At 32.8% G+C, this 13,417-nt stretch overlaps 1 protein-coding gene across 1 annotated transcript in view; it reads right to left on the reverse strand.

Annotated features, from left to right (window-relative positions):
• The window catches only part of LOC110998066 (hydrocephalus-inducing protein-like), a 63,854-nt gene that overhangs the window by 48,413 nt on the left and 2,024 nt on the right, over nt 1-13,417 (reverse strand). Inside the window, exons 4-25 of the mRNA XM_045631768.1 lie at nt 12,058-12,182; nt 11,078-11,260; nt 10,371-10,579; nt 9,074-9,311; nt 8,170-8,374; nt 7,828-7,895; nt 7,224-7,444; nt 6,673-6,906; nt 6,403-6,524; nt 6,147-6,333; nt 5,771-5,920; nt 5,510-5,703; nt 5,105-5,370; nt 4,584-5,023; nt 4,327-4,512; nt 4,191-4,248; nt 3,304-4,121; nt 2,648-2,818; nt 1,993-2,175; nt 1,616-1,825; nt 1,102-1,241; nt 691-832 (exon numbers count right to left, since the gene is read on the reverse strand). Of these exons, the coding sequence (XP_045487724.1) occupies nt 691-832; nt 1,102-1,241; nt 1,616-1,825; nt 1,993-2,175; nt 2,648-2,818; nt 3,304-4,121; nt 4,191-4,248; nt 4,327-4,512; nt 4,584-5,023; nt 5,105-5,370; nt 5,510-5,703; nt 5,771-5,920; nt 6,147-6,333; nt 6,403-6,524; nt 6,673-6,906; nt 7,224-7,444; nt 7,828-7,895; nt 8,170-8,374; nt 9,074-9,311; nt 10,371-10,579; nt 11,078-11,260; nt 12,058-12,182 (4,750 nt within the window). The remainder of the gene's footprint in view (nt 1-690; nt 833-1,101; nt 1,242-1,615; nt 1,826-1,992; nt 2,176-2,647; nt 2,819-3,303; nt 4,122-4,190; nt 4,249-4,326; nt 4,513-4,583; nt 5,024-5,104; nt 5,371-5,509; nt 5,704-5,770; nt 5,921-6,146; nt 6,334-6,402; nt 6,525-6,672; nt 6,907-7,223; nt 7,445-7,827; nt 7,896-8,169; nt 8,375-9,073; nt 9,312-10,370; nt 10,580-11,077; nt 11,261-12,057; nt 12,183-13,417) is intronic.

The following is a 13,417-nucleotide window of genomic DNA, read 5'->3' on the forward strand; positions in this document are numbered from 1 at the left end:
GATAAGAAATGCCGATCACCTATATATCTATATTAGCACGGGGCAAACAAAACATAGCCAATTACGATTTAAAATTAATATACCTTTGTAATCACTGAATATGGTTGCTATTGAATACCTATGTCACACTGAAAATGAATAACGGCTTAATGTAGGAGGTTGCTAATACTTTTGTTTTGGAACCACTGAGACAACAGAGTGGGCACATTCTTCCTTAGAATTCCTCTTCTATGGCACTTTCGTACGCTTTCACCGCATCTTCAGATGGGGCTTTATTAAGAAATGCTAATCGCAACCTATCATAGATTTGTTTTTGAGTAAGCCCACAAGGTAAGTCATAATAAATCATTGACCGAAAATTTTCTCGCGTTAGATTCATTTTTACGTATAACAAGGGTTTTAGATTTGCCGCCTATCCACAAAAACAAATGACAAATCAATGCAATAATGACAAATGAATGAATATTAACATTAGGTTACCAAAGAGAAATTGAAATTTTAATAAAATTTTCATTAGCAATATTTCTAACTGGCCAGTTCTAAACATATTCAGTGTTGCCCGCGTAGTTGAACATTATTTTTCTACTAAACTAAGCATCGATTTATCTACACCGCACTTCACTCTATTAAACTGAAATTTAAATTTTACATATATATATATTAGAAATTACTTAAGTCTCGATACCATACCTCCATGATAGGTTTAAAAGCAATACTAAGCCAGCCTCCCTCGCCTGGTTCAAACTTTCCAGAACTATCAAGGACTGTCATAGGATTGGGGCCTGGTGTTTTGGACTTCAAAGTCACATACCATATACATGTTGGTTTTCCACTGAAATTAATATTTTGATTATGAAGGTCACGTCCTCAATCTGTTCTAATACAGTTTTGAGCCGAGTCCACGGCGTCTAATCATTATTGACTGGCCACTTAAGCAAGAGACATAAAGCTCAAGTTTATTAGTAAACACAGATGTACGACATCTTTTTTCCTAGTTTCAAGCGACCCATGTATATTCTTTAGAAAAATCGTAATATTTTCATATGAATCTTATTGTTCGGCAGCTGTTTCCATATAGAGCAAAAATTATAATACACATACATATTTTTTAAGGGTATAGAAGACACAACTTTGTCACCACATCGTACTGTACCGAAGTCGATAGCTTTTACGTTAGACATTAAATAGGGAACTGCACACAACGCTTTTATTTGAATTGGAATAGTTACGCCGTAGGGTACCTGTAAAAAAAATTGATTTAAGATTTTGATTTAAGAACTGGCTTTTAAGACTGAAGTATTTCCGAACCAATTCGACTTAGGGTCCTTTAAGAAAAGAGCGTACCAATTCTTAAAAGGCCGGTAACGCACTCGCGAGCCCTCTGGCATTGAGAGTGTCCATGGGCGGCGGTATCACTTAACATCAGGTGAGCCTCCTGCCCGTTTGCCCCCTGTTCTATAAAAAAAATAATAATAATATAAATGTAATGTCATTAATTTTTTCTTGACGTTCATAAGCGTACCTCGGTTTTAGGTTTCGGAAAATACCATTATAAATTACCAGACTTGATTGTCCCAAATTTAATATTAAAAATTAAAACATATCTATGACTTACGTCTATATTAAACGAAGTTTCAACATTTTGTTCTAATTCCGTAAAATCGTTCGATGTTGGAGAAAATGTGGCTTCTAATTTTCCAGACTCTCCTGGGTTTAACTTTCCACACAATTTTAATCCGAGCCAAATGGGAACTTGGGTCCCTTTCGCAAAATGTAGTTTGATCACAATAGGTCCGTAATTAATAATATCGACACAGCAGTGAATCTATAAAGAGATTTATATAATATTTAAAAAGTTGCGTTGAGGTTTTTCCGAAAAAAAATCTCTTAGTTCCCTGGAGACGATATTTTGCTACATTACGTCTCAATGCCAATCCTCAAAGGTTTTATCTATGATGTTCGAAATAGCACTAGATATCTAAGGATACTTACACAACTTCCAGTTATCACAACTCCATAATCAATAACGTACGGGGTTGTCTGAAAACCTGGTATCGGTATCATTTTCGATGTAGTAGAATAGACATTTAGAATATCTGGTCGTAATTTAATATAATTTATCAGTAGCATCCGTTCAATTGCGAGTTCAATATCCATGGAAGACGGGTATCCATCCTAAAGAGGGTAGTTAGTTTTTTACTGTTAAATAATAAGTTAACATCCATTACTAATATATAAGAATCTGTAGGAAACTAAACTATATTAAGCTGAATATTTTAATCAAACTACGAATAGACATAATTTCATTAACTTTAGTGTATTAATTATTATTAATAAACTAAAATTAATGAAATTATATTTCAAAATTCCAAATGCGAGCGTAATCCTCCCTTAAAGGCGTAAATCGTACCCACTAAAAATGGGTGTCTATGGGCTGCGACGACTGCCTTTTTGGGCGTCCCGCAGGCTTGTTTGCCCCCCTATTATATAAATAAAAATTCAGGCGTAAACGATGTCAATAAAACTTATTCTTCACTTTACATTCGTCTTTACAAAGAAATCGAAGCGTTGAAGAAATTATTTTATATAATTATTATCATAATCATTTTTATCTTTGCAGCGAAATAAATTCTGAAATCGGATGTACCCATGTAGAACATATAAACCAATCCTTCGTAAACATTGGGTCTTCAAAACATTTTTCTGTAAATGGTGAATTTAGGTGTTCTGCCATGCGATTCATAAATATTTCATTGATGGCCTCCAAATATTCTTCGGTCAGCGTCGGAATTGCTTGGTACCCAATTTCTGGACTTAACTATAAAATAATAAATAACAGTAATTGATAGTATACTAGAGATTTATCGACCAAAGCTTTACGGTCTCAGTAAAATCTTAGGAGTAGGAAAAACATGTTAGCACAGGCCACACCTTTTTATGAAGTTAATTTTTCAAAATAAAATAAAATATGTTTATTATAAAATATAAGATGGACAGGTATCACTTATTCCCCGTCATTAAATTTGAACCTGTAGGCATCCCTACTCATCGGCAAAGAAGACAGGGAGTGTTGGCCAAGAGAAAAAGCCGGCGTAAAAAGCTCTCGGTACTCTTGTAAAAAAGCAAATCATCAAACAACACTTATTTTAAAACAAATATAGCAATTAATTAGATAGAAACTAAATGAAAAATGTGCATCCAGTAAACCCAAATTTGTTTTTATCTTTTGAAACACGCATTCAACGCAATGTACTCCTAGTTTAGTTCTTAATAAATAGTTATGAAGGGTAAGTTCAGATATACCTTGGCTATGTCTGGTCGTGGTAATGAAATATAGACTTGTGGAATAACACCCCATCCAAAAACTTCAATAGGTATAAAAGGAAGATGACCAACTTCCAATACAAAGGTACTACCAAAATAACCCATGGCACCTGGTCTTACTTCGATGTTAACGCTAATGAACTCTTCTGGCTCTAAAACTCTACCATCAGGAATAACATTGAGTATGGTGCCATATAAATCATTTTCCCATTTTGGTTCGTTTAAATACGTTTTATATTCTAAAGGCAGTTGTGATACATTTGTCAATATCAATTGTTCAAAGGCATTTTCGTGAAAGGACCTTATTTTGAAATTAATCTTTCCCGTGTTTAGTTTATATATCAAATCCGAACTTTGGCCGGTAACTAGTATACTTTCAGCTGGTCCACCAAGTACTTCACACTCTAAAGTAGCACGAATATTCATATTTACTTTAGGCCTAAAAATAACATGAATGAATTCCACCTCATTAGGTTTTAGTAGACCACGATGTGGGGTTAACTGTAACACGTCATTAATACAAATGTTTAGACTTTTGTCTTTTTTTGAAAATTTATATATCCATTCAAAATCAGACTCGTAATCAGCAGTAATCATTGGTGTAATGGTCTTCATTGTTGTGTATTTTTTAAACATTTTGTCTTGTGTTATATCTTCGTTAAGAACAGATATCGTTTCAATAGGCATTTCGGTCTGAGTAGTTGATATTAAACTTTTTTCTATAATCTCTTTCCCTATATTATCAACAGTTGATCCCACAGGTGTTCGACACGCTAATATTTCGTGCAACTCACCACCTAAAAAAATATATTTTAATAATATAATAGTCAAAGTAAATCGGACAAAAGTTTAACTAATTTGAGTACCACCACTAGCTTCAGTTTCTATTGAACTCTTGTAGACGGTATCTGCAGATCGATCTGGCTGTAATATGAATATATATTTACAAATTTATGTATTGAAGTGTTATTAATTCTACTATTATCTTTATTTAATGCTTACCAGTTTGGTCTCAACGATACAGTACTTTTTCCAGTTAAATTGATAGCATACGAGCAGGGGCGTCACATTCTGTATCTTAATTATTTTACTCTCAATACTTCCATTAAGAACGCATTGAAAATCTATTCGCGGAGTTAGTATGAGCACATTTGGAAAGTTTATTTTTCCAATTAGTTTAATGACATCCTAAAAAGTAAACAATGTAAGATCATATCAAGGTATTAATCTATGTATAGAATAAAATCTAAAATCCTTACTTTATTTTTATGGCCCTTAAACTTAACTCGTAACAAATCACAGTAAACACGAGATTTTAGCGTCAAATGTTTTGTCGTATCAAATAAAATTTGTATCTTCATAACTTCTTGATCTTCTAATCGCTCTTCGACTACATGTGTTAAATTAAAAGCCAATTTTATTTTATTTATATCTTGAAAGAAATGAAGAGGTTCATTCCGTAACGGATCCACTGGTTTAAGAGTTAAATAGTCAATAAATATTTTGCACTGGTAAGGATCACTGTCTGTCATTTTAAGAACATTTAAATCTGATTCAGTATAGCAAATACAACCACAAAGATTTTCCTCTTCAGGTAATATTTTATATGTTGTTTGTTTATGGATGATTGCAAAGGGCGGTTTTACACTGATATCAAAATCTAAGGGTAATTTTGAAACGTTTTTAATTGTAACGATATCTGAAACCAATTTGCCACAAATATATATTATATATTATAACTTTCAACATTTTACTAAAAATAAGTTGAATATAATCCTACCTGTTAATTTATAAAATTCGCTATATGGACCGTAATCATACTGAAAATCTATAATATTTGATGAAATTTCTATTCTTGGGTCAACGAATTCCGCTATGATTTGGCACTCGAGAAGTAACTCCTTCTTATTTATACCTTCCACACTTCCGACTAGATACCACATTTCTTTAATAGTGGTAACTTTATTGGAAAGGCCAGTTATTGTCAATTCTAACTTCTCACCAGCCGCAACTTTAAAAGATTTCGGTTCCAAGTTATAGAATGCTCTGAAAATTATTCTTTATGTTTTCGATTACTATTTTAGACGTATTTACAATTTAGCCTACCGTTGGAATTTCATAGATTCAAGGTTAGTAATATCAACTCATTTGAAACTTTATTTAATTATCAGTTTATAGATCTTACACAGAATGTTGCTTTGTTTTCGGTGCTTTGTAATACTCGCTCCATTCTAAGGCGTGCATTCGTGTGCCACAGTTTTCCATTACCACTTGACAGTTTAAAGGTATTTTAGTAAAATGCCTTCCAAGCACTACCCTGTCTCTAAATTCACCAACTAAAATACTCGTTCCTACACCAGTCGCCGATAGTGGAATCAACTAAAACAAAACAGTTTCTATATAACCAACTAATGACAGTTTCCAATACGAACAAAAAATAACTTACAATATCTTTTACTCTTTCCAACTGAATCACAGCCTTATTAGTATAGCTGTCAGCATCAATAAGATATAGAGTTAGAGTAAGATCTGTTTCACCTTCTGGTTCTATAAAACCTTCTGTAGGGTGAATTTGCCACCGACCATCGCGATTCAACTGGAATTCAATACATAATATTGCATATCTTAGCATTATATTTATATTGTCTAATTGTAAATAATTTCAATCATTGTTGTTGCACTAACTAGTTACGAAATTGTTTACCGATTTAGAAATCAACCTTTTATAGTCTAGGCCTTATTTCTTAGTTAATAACTATTGGAACGCCTGTAAGAGTTATATTTTCCTGTAATCATTTGACTCCATTTGAAAAAATACTTACCAGAGAAGCTCTAAAATTGACTACCACTGGAGAGTCGTTGCAAAGTGTAAGTGTTTTTTGAGTTCTGGTCAATAACTTAACTTGGCCCCAATGAAGAGCTATTGGTGTACATGTAACTATAGGCCGCACACCACACCCATTTATTCGACAAATTTGAACTGGTGTGGACAGTCCAAAAAGATTAACACTGAAATTGCAATTTTTAACGTAGTTTAAAAAAGATGTGAAAAAACTAAATCAACGTTCTGTTTATTACCAAATCGATTGTTCTTGCATTCCCAAGACATTTGTTTTAATTATTACTGGTAAGCATAATGTACTATTTGGTTTTATCATGCCTTCTTTGATGCCAACTTCAACTTCTAACGTTGATGATTCCTAGAAAAAGAACACTAATAATTTAATATATATATATATATATATATATATATATATATATATGTGACGGAGAGAGTAGTGGTGCCAAAAATCTAAAAAAGTAATTATAATTGCTAAATAATTGTAAATAGTGCTAAACAATGAATACCTCAGGTTCTTCTAATGTAAAATAACCCCAGAACTCATTAGCAGTTATCACAATATCACATTTATACGGGAAATCCAAAAAGCACGCACGAAGATTTATATCTGATGCTGGCGTTATAGCAGGAACCATAGCATTAAATGTGACGGGTAATGTAATTGGCGGGCTGTCAGATTTGTCCAATTCTAGTTCCAGAGATGTCTGGTTAGCTCTTATTAAATTTGCTGTTAGGGTTATCTGAAAAAAATTACAATTGATTTTAACAGTGATTAAATCTCACCAAGATCATCTTCCAAGATCGTCCCTTTCCAGTAGTAGTTTAACAAAAATGATGTCGAGCTTACTAATAAAATAAATAAAATACGTTTATTTTGGAACATAAGATCATCATGGTATCACTTATTCCACGTCATTAAATTCGAACCTGTAGGCACCCCTACTCATCGGCAAAATACTTTTACAAGACAAATACCGATCTTCCTTGCTTGATTGCTTTGCTTATTTAAAATTTGTCTTATTTTCGGTATATAATAAGAATGATGCAAGTTAGTCACCTTTAAAGATACCCTTGATTCTGGTCCAATTGTAACTTTTTGAGGGGCGATATTGAATTCTCTAGGCCATTGTGGGACTGTAGGTTTTGGTTTATTGGTCACAGCATAATCATCTAAAGTAATACTGCTTATCTCAGGCCCGTCTGATGATATTTTAACATTTGCATTTACATCCACTATAGACTCGTTTATAACCTCTAATTCCATTGTTTTTGGTACACCTTATATAAAATGTTAGTTTTATTACATTAAAGTACATTCACAAATTGTATTGAAAAGTAAAGTTGAAATAATAAAATCTTATAAATATAAATCCCTATTATCTTAATATAACTTCAACGGATTCATAAAGTCTTAAAATAGAATATTTCATAGTAAATAAGGTGTTTCATATATTCAAAAAAGCAATGACTGTTTATGTTATAGTGAATACAAATATATTTATAAAGGAAACAAATTAGGTAAAACCCAAAAAGTCGCCGGCGTGTGTCAGTCACAGAAGCCTGATTACCTATTTTTCTATTAGAATAAACAAATTATTACAATGTTGTAGGGCCACTATTCTTTTTAAATAAAATAACGTATTTGAAAAATAAATACTTACCTAAACTGACCATACCAAAATCCAAGCAAGGAATGCTAAACATTAACGAAGGATAGATAACAACGCCCCTGAAAAAGAATATTTTAGAACGTTGGATGAGAACGCAAATCATATGTAAAAAAACATTTAATAAGCTTGTTATAAAGGAAATGAAGATTTTTTCCCTCATTTATTTAAAATAATTGGTCAATGCCTGCCAGAAACTAATGCATTTTTAGCAGGCGTGTTAGAAATTATCTTTAAACGCCGACATACTTTATATATTTGTAGGTCATCGAATATATTTATTAAATACACGGGAATACTACTATTTTATTATTAAACAGTTCAATTTTTACATACTTTAAATACACTTTAAGCACGACATCTGTATCTCGTATAGCGAAATTTATTTCCTCGAAAAACGGTCCTTGATTGGAATTGCAAAATGAAATAACAAATATATCTTTTTCCCCCGGTCTCAAACAATGCATTATTGGCGTACACGTAATTTTGCTCCCAAATAACGGAGGAACGTCTTTATATACTATTACACCATTGATATGACCTGTAAAAAATAGAAATAAATTACATTATTTCCGAATATATGCAAAATAAAAAAATCGTGTTAGACATTTGTTATAAACCAAATGGGGAAGAAAAGTATTTAATTATACTAATTCACAAAGATTTTTTATTTTTGACACATTAGTTCGGTGACGCCATCTATGTTCAAAACTTCATAACTCTACGATAAGGCATGTCCTTCAGCTTCCGTAACCATTTTCTAAAGTATGTTACAGATATATAGAAATTCTTTGTCAACCACCCCGAAACAATTGGCCTCTACAATTCCGAAATACACATTCTAAGAATGTTAGGGCCCTTAAGCTTGGTTAATTGTTTCACCGGGAATAGCCCAAGAATTCCTGTTTTAAAAATACATCGTTTGAGTTAAAGCCTGATGCTGCGATACATTCATAAAAATATGCAGTCAGTCATCACACTGTATGTGAATTCCACCCACATCACCTAGATGTCCGTGATTCCACAACAGAGTGTTATTTAAGGCAGTTTTTTCTGCGGACCACCACCTGCCCACTGATGACCTTTCGACTCAGGATCCTTCAAGAAAAGAGCGTACTAATTCTTAAAAAGCTGACGACGCACTCGTGAGCCTTTGAGAATGTCCATGAACGTCATATAAAAAAGACTAGCCCTTAATATTACGAATGTATGTTCTTAGGATGATTTGACAATAACACACCTCTGTTTATAGAGACAATCTCATAGTCGTATTTCTTGTTTATATACACACAATCCATGTCCAGCGTCTCTAAATTTAGGTTTATGGAAGGCGGCAACGATGTGCCGACAATCTTGAGAGGAACGCGGTCAATCACCCCGTCTATGTCCAAATACGCGATTGTGCTAAATTCACCAATTTCTTTTGGTGAAAACGTTATTGTAATTTCTGTTGATTTCTTTGGCCACAATTTGCCGTACTGTAAATTATATTTTTCTTATAAATATAAGTAATACCTAACTGTCCTCAATAAACGTGTCTAATCTTAATATGTATATATATAAATCTCCTGTCACGAGGTTTGTCCGCGATGGACTCCTAAACTACTTAACCGATTTTAAATTAAATTGGCACACCGTGAGCAGCAGTCTGGTCCAACATAAGACATAGGATAGCTTAGATCTTTAAATATAGTCGCAATTTTATTTTATTTACTTGTATTTGATACAATTCTAATCCAATGTTTCACATAATATGCTACCTTTCACATAAGTTCTCCTACCGTTTCCCTTAAATAGTTTACTACTATGTAATATAACAAAAACCATAGCCACAGCAACGCTTGGCCGAGTCTGCTAGTGTCTTATATATTGATGTTTCTAATATCGATGTTAAAATCGAATAAAAAAGTAATTAAACATTCAGTATGAAAAACTTATGAACGACGTTTTCAAAAAGCACGAACATGCATATTTCACATAAATACGTGTAGTCTATATAAATGAAATGTAGATTATAGCTACATCTAATCATTTATAAACAAATACTTGGCGAACGCGTCTGCGCTAAGTATAGTATAGTAAAGTTTTATAAAAGGAAAAACAAAGTCCTTTTCACCTAACACTGCGTACAGAATCTAATCTCTATTTTATCTATTTAATACCCCGTTGCATGCGTTGATTACAAAAACATTTGGCGCCTTTAAGTGACGTTTGGGGTGCTTTATGACTGACAAAAAGACACAGTCTTTTTGTTAAATTCTAATTATGATTAATTGTTGTTTTACTGAATTAAAAATTGACCTTGTTATCCTGTTTTCGGTCGTGTAACTGTTAATAATCGGTCCAAAGAGGTTAGTTATAGGTATATAATTGGTTGCGTGTATTTTTTTTCAATTGTAACGTAAGCAACGATTGTGTTATATTATAAGCTTAAGCCTCAACTGAAGATATCCGACATGATATTAAACGTATTTATGTAACAGACAAGTAAATGTTTGCAAATACCTACTCATGAGAAGCCACAGTATGTTACTCACAATAGGTGTAATTGAAAAGTGCTTATCCTGATATTGCAAGGATTCATCTGCGACCAAAGCCTGGATCTCATCATAGAATATTCTAGTGTAAACCCGTTCATGCTCGTCGCTACTCAACACGTCATAATAAACCAGTTTCTCGCATTTTCCGGATTCGAGGTCTTTTAAATTATAAAATACAGATGCCAATTTTACCTTTTCTTCAAAATCTGAAAATCGATCAAACTATTTATTGTGATATTTTTCCAGCATTTATGATGCAAATTTCTTGCGAGTGACAGCGCGTTCGACTCTTAACTGTTTTATAAGTTTTTGTACTTTAAAGGATTGATTGTGAAAAGTGAAAGAAGTTAAAGAAAATTTCTTACATATTAGATCAAGATACTTTGTTACAAATTACAATATAAATAAATAAACTTAACTGAGCGAGGTATAGCAAGAGGAACAGAAAAGTGGAAAAAAGTACTAATCTGGTGCAAACGAAGAAGAGGGAGGCAACTTATTCTAGGTCTTATTTTAGCTTAGCTTTTGCTGGAAAGACCACATTAGAGAAAATAAAGAAACAGCAGGTAGTATATGGCAGAAAGTGGCACAGTGCAGAGGAATCGCGGGATTTTGTGGAGAAGAAAGAAAAGAAGATTGGAATAGTAACGTGTTTAAATATAACAATAACCGAAATATTAAGTGATTAATAATAATGTACGTACCATAATAAACACAGTCATTCTTCATACACATATAGGATAATATATGATCGGATTTATTAGTAATCTTGAATGTCTGCTGTCGAACTAAGGTATTAAATGTATCGAAAAATCTCACTACTTGTTTTTCCAACTCAACGCTCACAGTATACGTATGTCCCAATAAATTTATTTTAAAATTTTCACCTGGAATAATTAACGTAAGAATATTTCATAATAATAATTTATTTATTGCAAGAATATGTTAAGGTGGTACAATCGTAAGTCGTTCGCATATTCTGCCACAAACAGCGCAAATTTATCTGAATTGACATTTTACATTATTAGTCAGAGTCAATTCTTACTTTATCTGTATCGTATATATCAATTACAACATATTTCAGAAAAATCACGGTGCGGAAGTCATAATAATATTAACCGGCACAAAAGAATTAATAAAATACGCGTTAAAATGGCTATTATTCACTTCAGTGAGTTTTTACTCAAGAGCAGTGTTGGGCTAGTGGCTTCAGCGTGCGACTCTCATACCTGAGGTCGTAGGTTCGATCTCGGGTTGTGCACCAATGGACTTTCTTTCTATGTGCGCATTTAACATGACAACGGTGAAGGAAAACATCGTGAGGAAACAGACATGTCTTAGACCCAAAAAGTCGACGACGTGTGTCAGGCACTGGAGGCTGATCACCTACTTGCCTATTAGATTTAAAAATGATCATGAAACAGATTCAGAAATCTGAGGCCATGACCTAAAGAGGTTGTAGCGCCACTGATTTATTTTTTATTTAAGTTTTTACTCAAGTCCTCAGTCCTATACCATATTTCCTTTATTAAGTTTGTCATGTGGCAATGATAATAATTATAATGCGCAAGTCTAAATGAACATACAACATTTGAATCAGATTATGGTATTTACATCTTATTTAACGCTGGCATAGCTCGCCATGCTCAAAAAAATATTCAAAGTACTTTAATAATAAGTATACCTGATTCAAAAATAACGTTCAATGTGCTATTTATATCCCCCAAGCGCATCGTCATCATCGCAATCCGGACGTCAACTTTTTGACTAGGATTCAAGTACGCAGATTTGGGTTGGACCGAAAATGGACTGCAATTTCATTGTTACTTTTATTGTACAAAAATATGGCGCGTTTCATTACATTGTTATTGGTCAACAAAACAAGACTAGTCAAGGGTATTCTTGTATTATTTTACACGCAAACCCCCACCACAATACGTTTTAAATCTAATTGTAATAGACATGTAGATGGATAGTTGTTTAAAAAACTTAAGAAAAGCTTCGTGGGCGTATGTGATATAAACCGAAGCACGAACACTGAAAATTCAATATAGTATTTGTAGTTCACTTCCACCTGTTAATACTGAAATCGTATTGTCGCATATGAATATATTTGTCTGTCTTAACTCTTAAACTACTTTGTGGTGTGTACCCGAGATGATACAAGTGCTACCGATCTATACAAACTAATTGAGTACTGACAGTAAAATACCAATAACATAGTATTATATACCTTCTCGTAGATAACGTGAATCCTCCAGGTACTGTACCAACGTTACGCAACGACACTAAAATATCTTTTTCCACTTTCAGTGGAGTTTTTGGAATAACCACACTATCTGGAAAGTCAAATATAGGTCGCGGTCCCATTGCTGAAATATGTTGTATGTTTATATTTGTTTATTAAAGTTCATAATTTAGCTAAACATAAAATATACAAAAATAAATTATAAATACCAGAAATTTTTGTTAAGCAAAAGAAATATAAAAAATACCAGCAAATCAGCGGATTAGGTTCGAGGATAGACATTATAATAATGCTTTTTTTGAAACCGATCATAAAGCCGAATATATCCAGCACCGGATAGGTACGAAAGATAAATGCCTGAGTTGGTTTTAGCAGAAGCAGAATTTTAAATTTTAAATTTAAAATAATTATCGTCTACTTTTGAGCAAAAACGAAAAAAGGATTTTTGTATATTACGTGTTCTTATATGCTCGCTTTTATGTAGTTCTATACATATTGTATCTGAACCTCTAAATAAGTATTATATATGACGTAGTTCTAACATAAAACAAAAGTAAGGTTCTTGAGATCTTTTCTTCTTCTTTTTGTCCAATAAAAAGAATGTGATTTAGCTAATTTAGTTTCAATAAAGTATTCATACAAAGCCGAACTTGATAACCTGTGGGCCTAACATATAATAGGTTTTTGAACCGACGTTCCGGATTCCATTACCAAACAAAAAACTGTTTCAAGGCACGTCCCCATTTTTGACTCAGCTTTACCAAAAACTTTTAAATATAAAATTTACCTATTAATG

Source organism: Pieris rapae, chromosome 16 (genome assembly GCF_905147795.1).
Source record: "Pieris rapae chromosome 16, ilPieRapa1.1, whole genome shotgun sequence".
Classification (NCBI taxonomy): domain Eukaryota; kingdom Metazoa; phylum Arthropoda; class Insecta; order Lepidoptera; family Pieridae; genus Pieris; species Pieris rapae.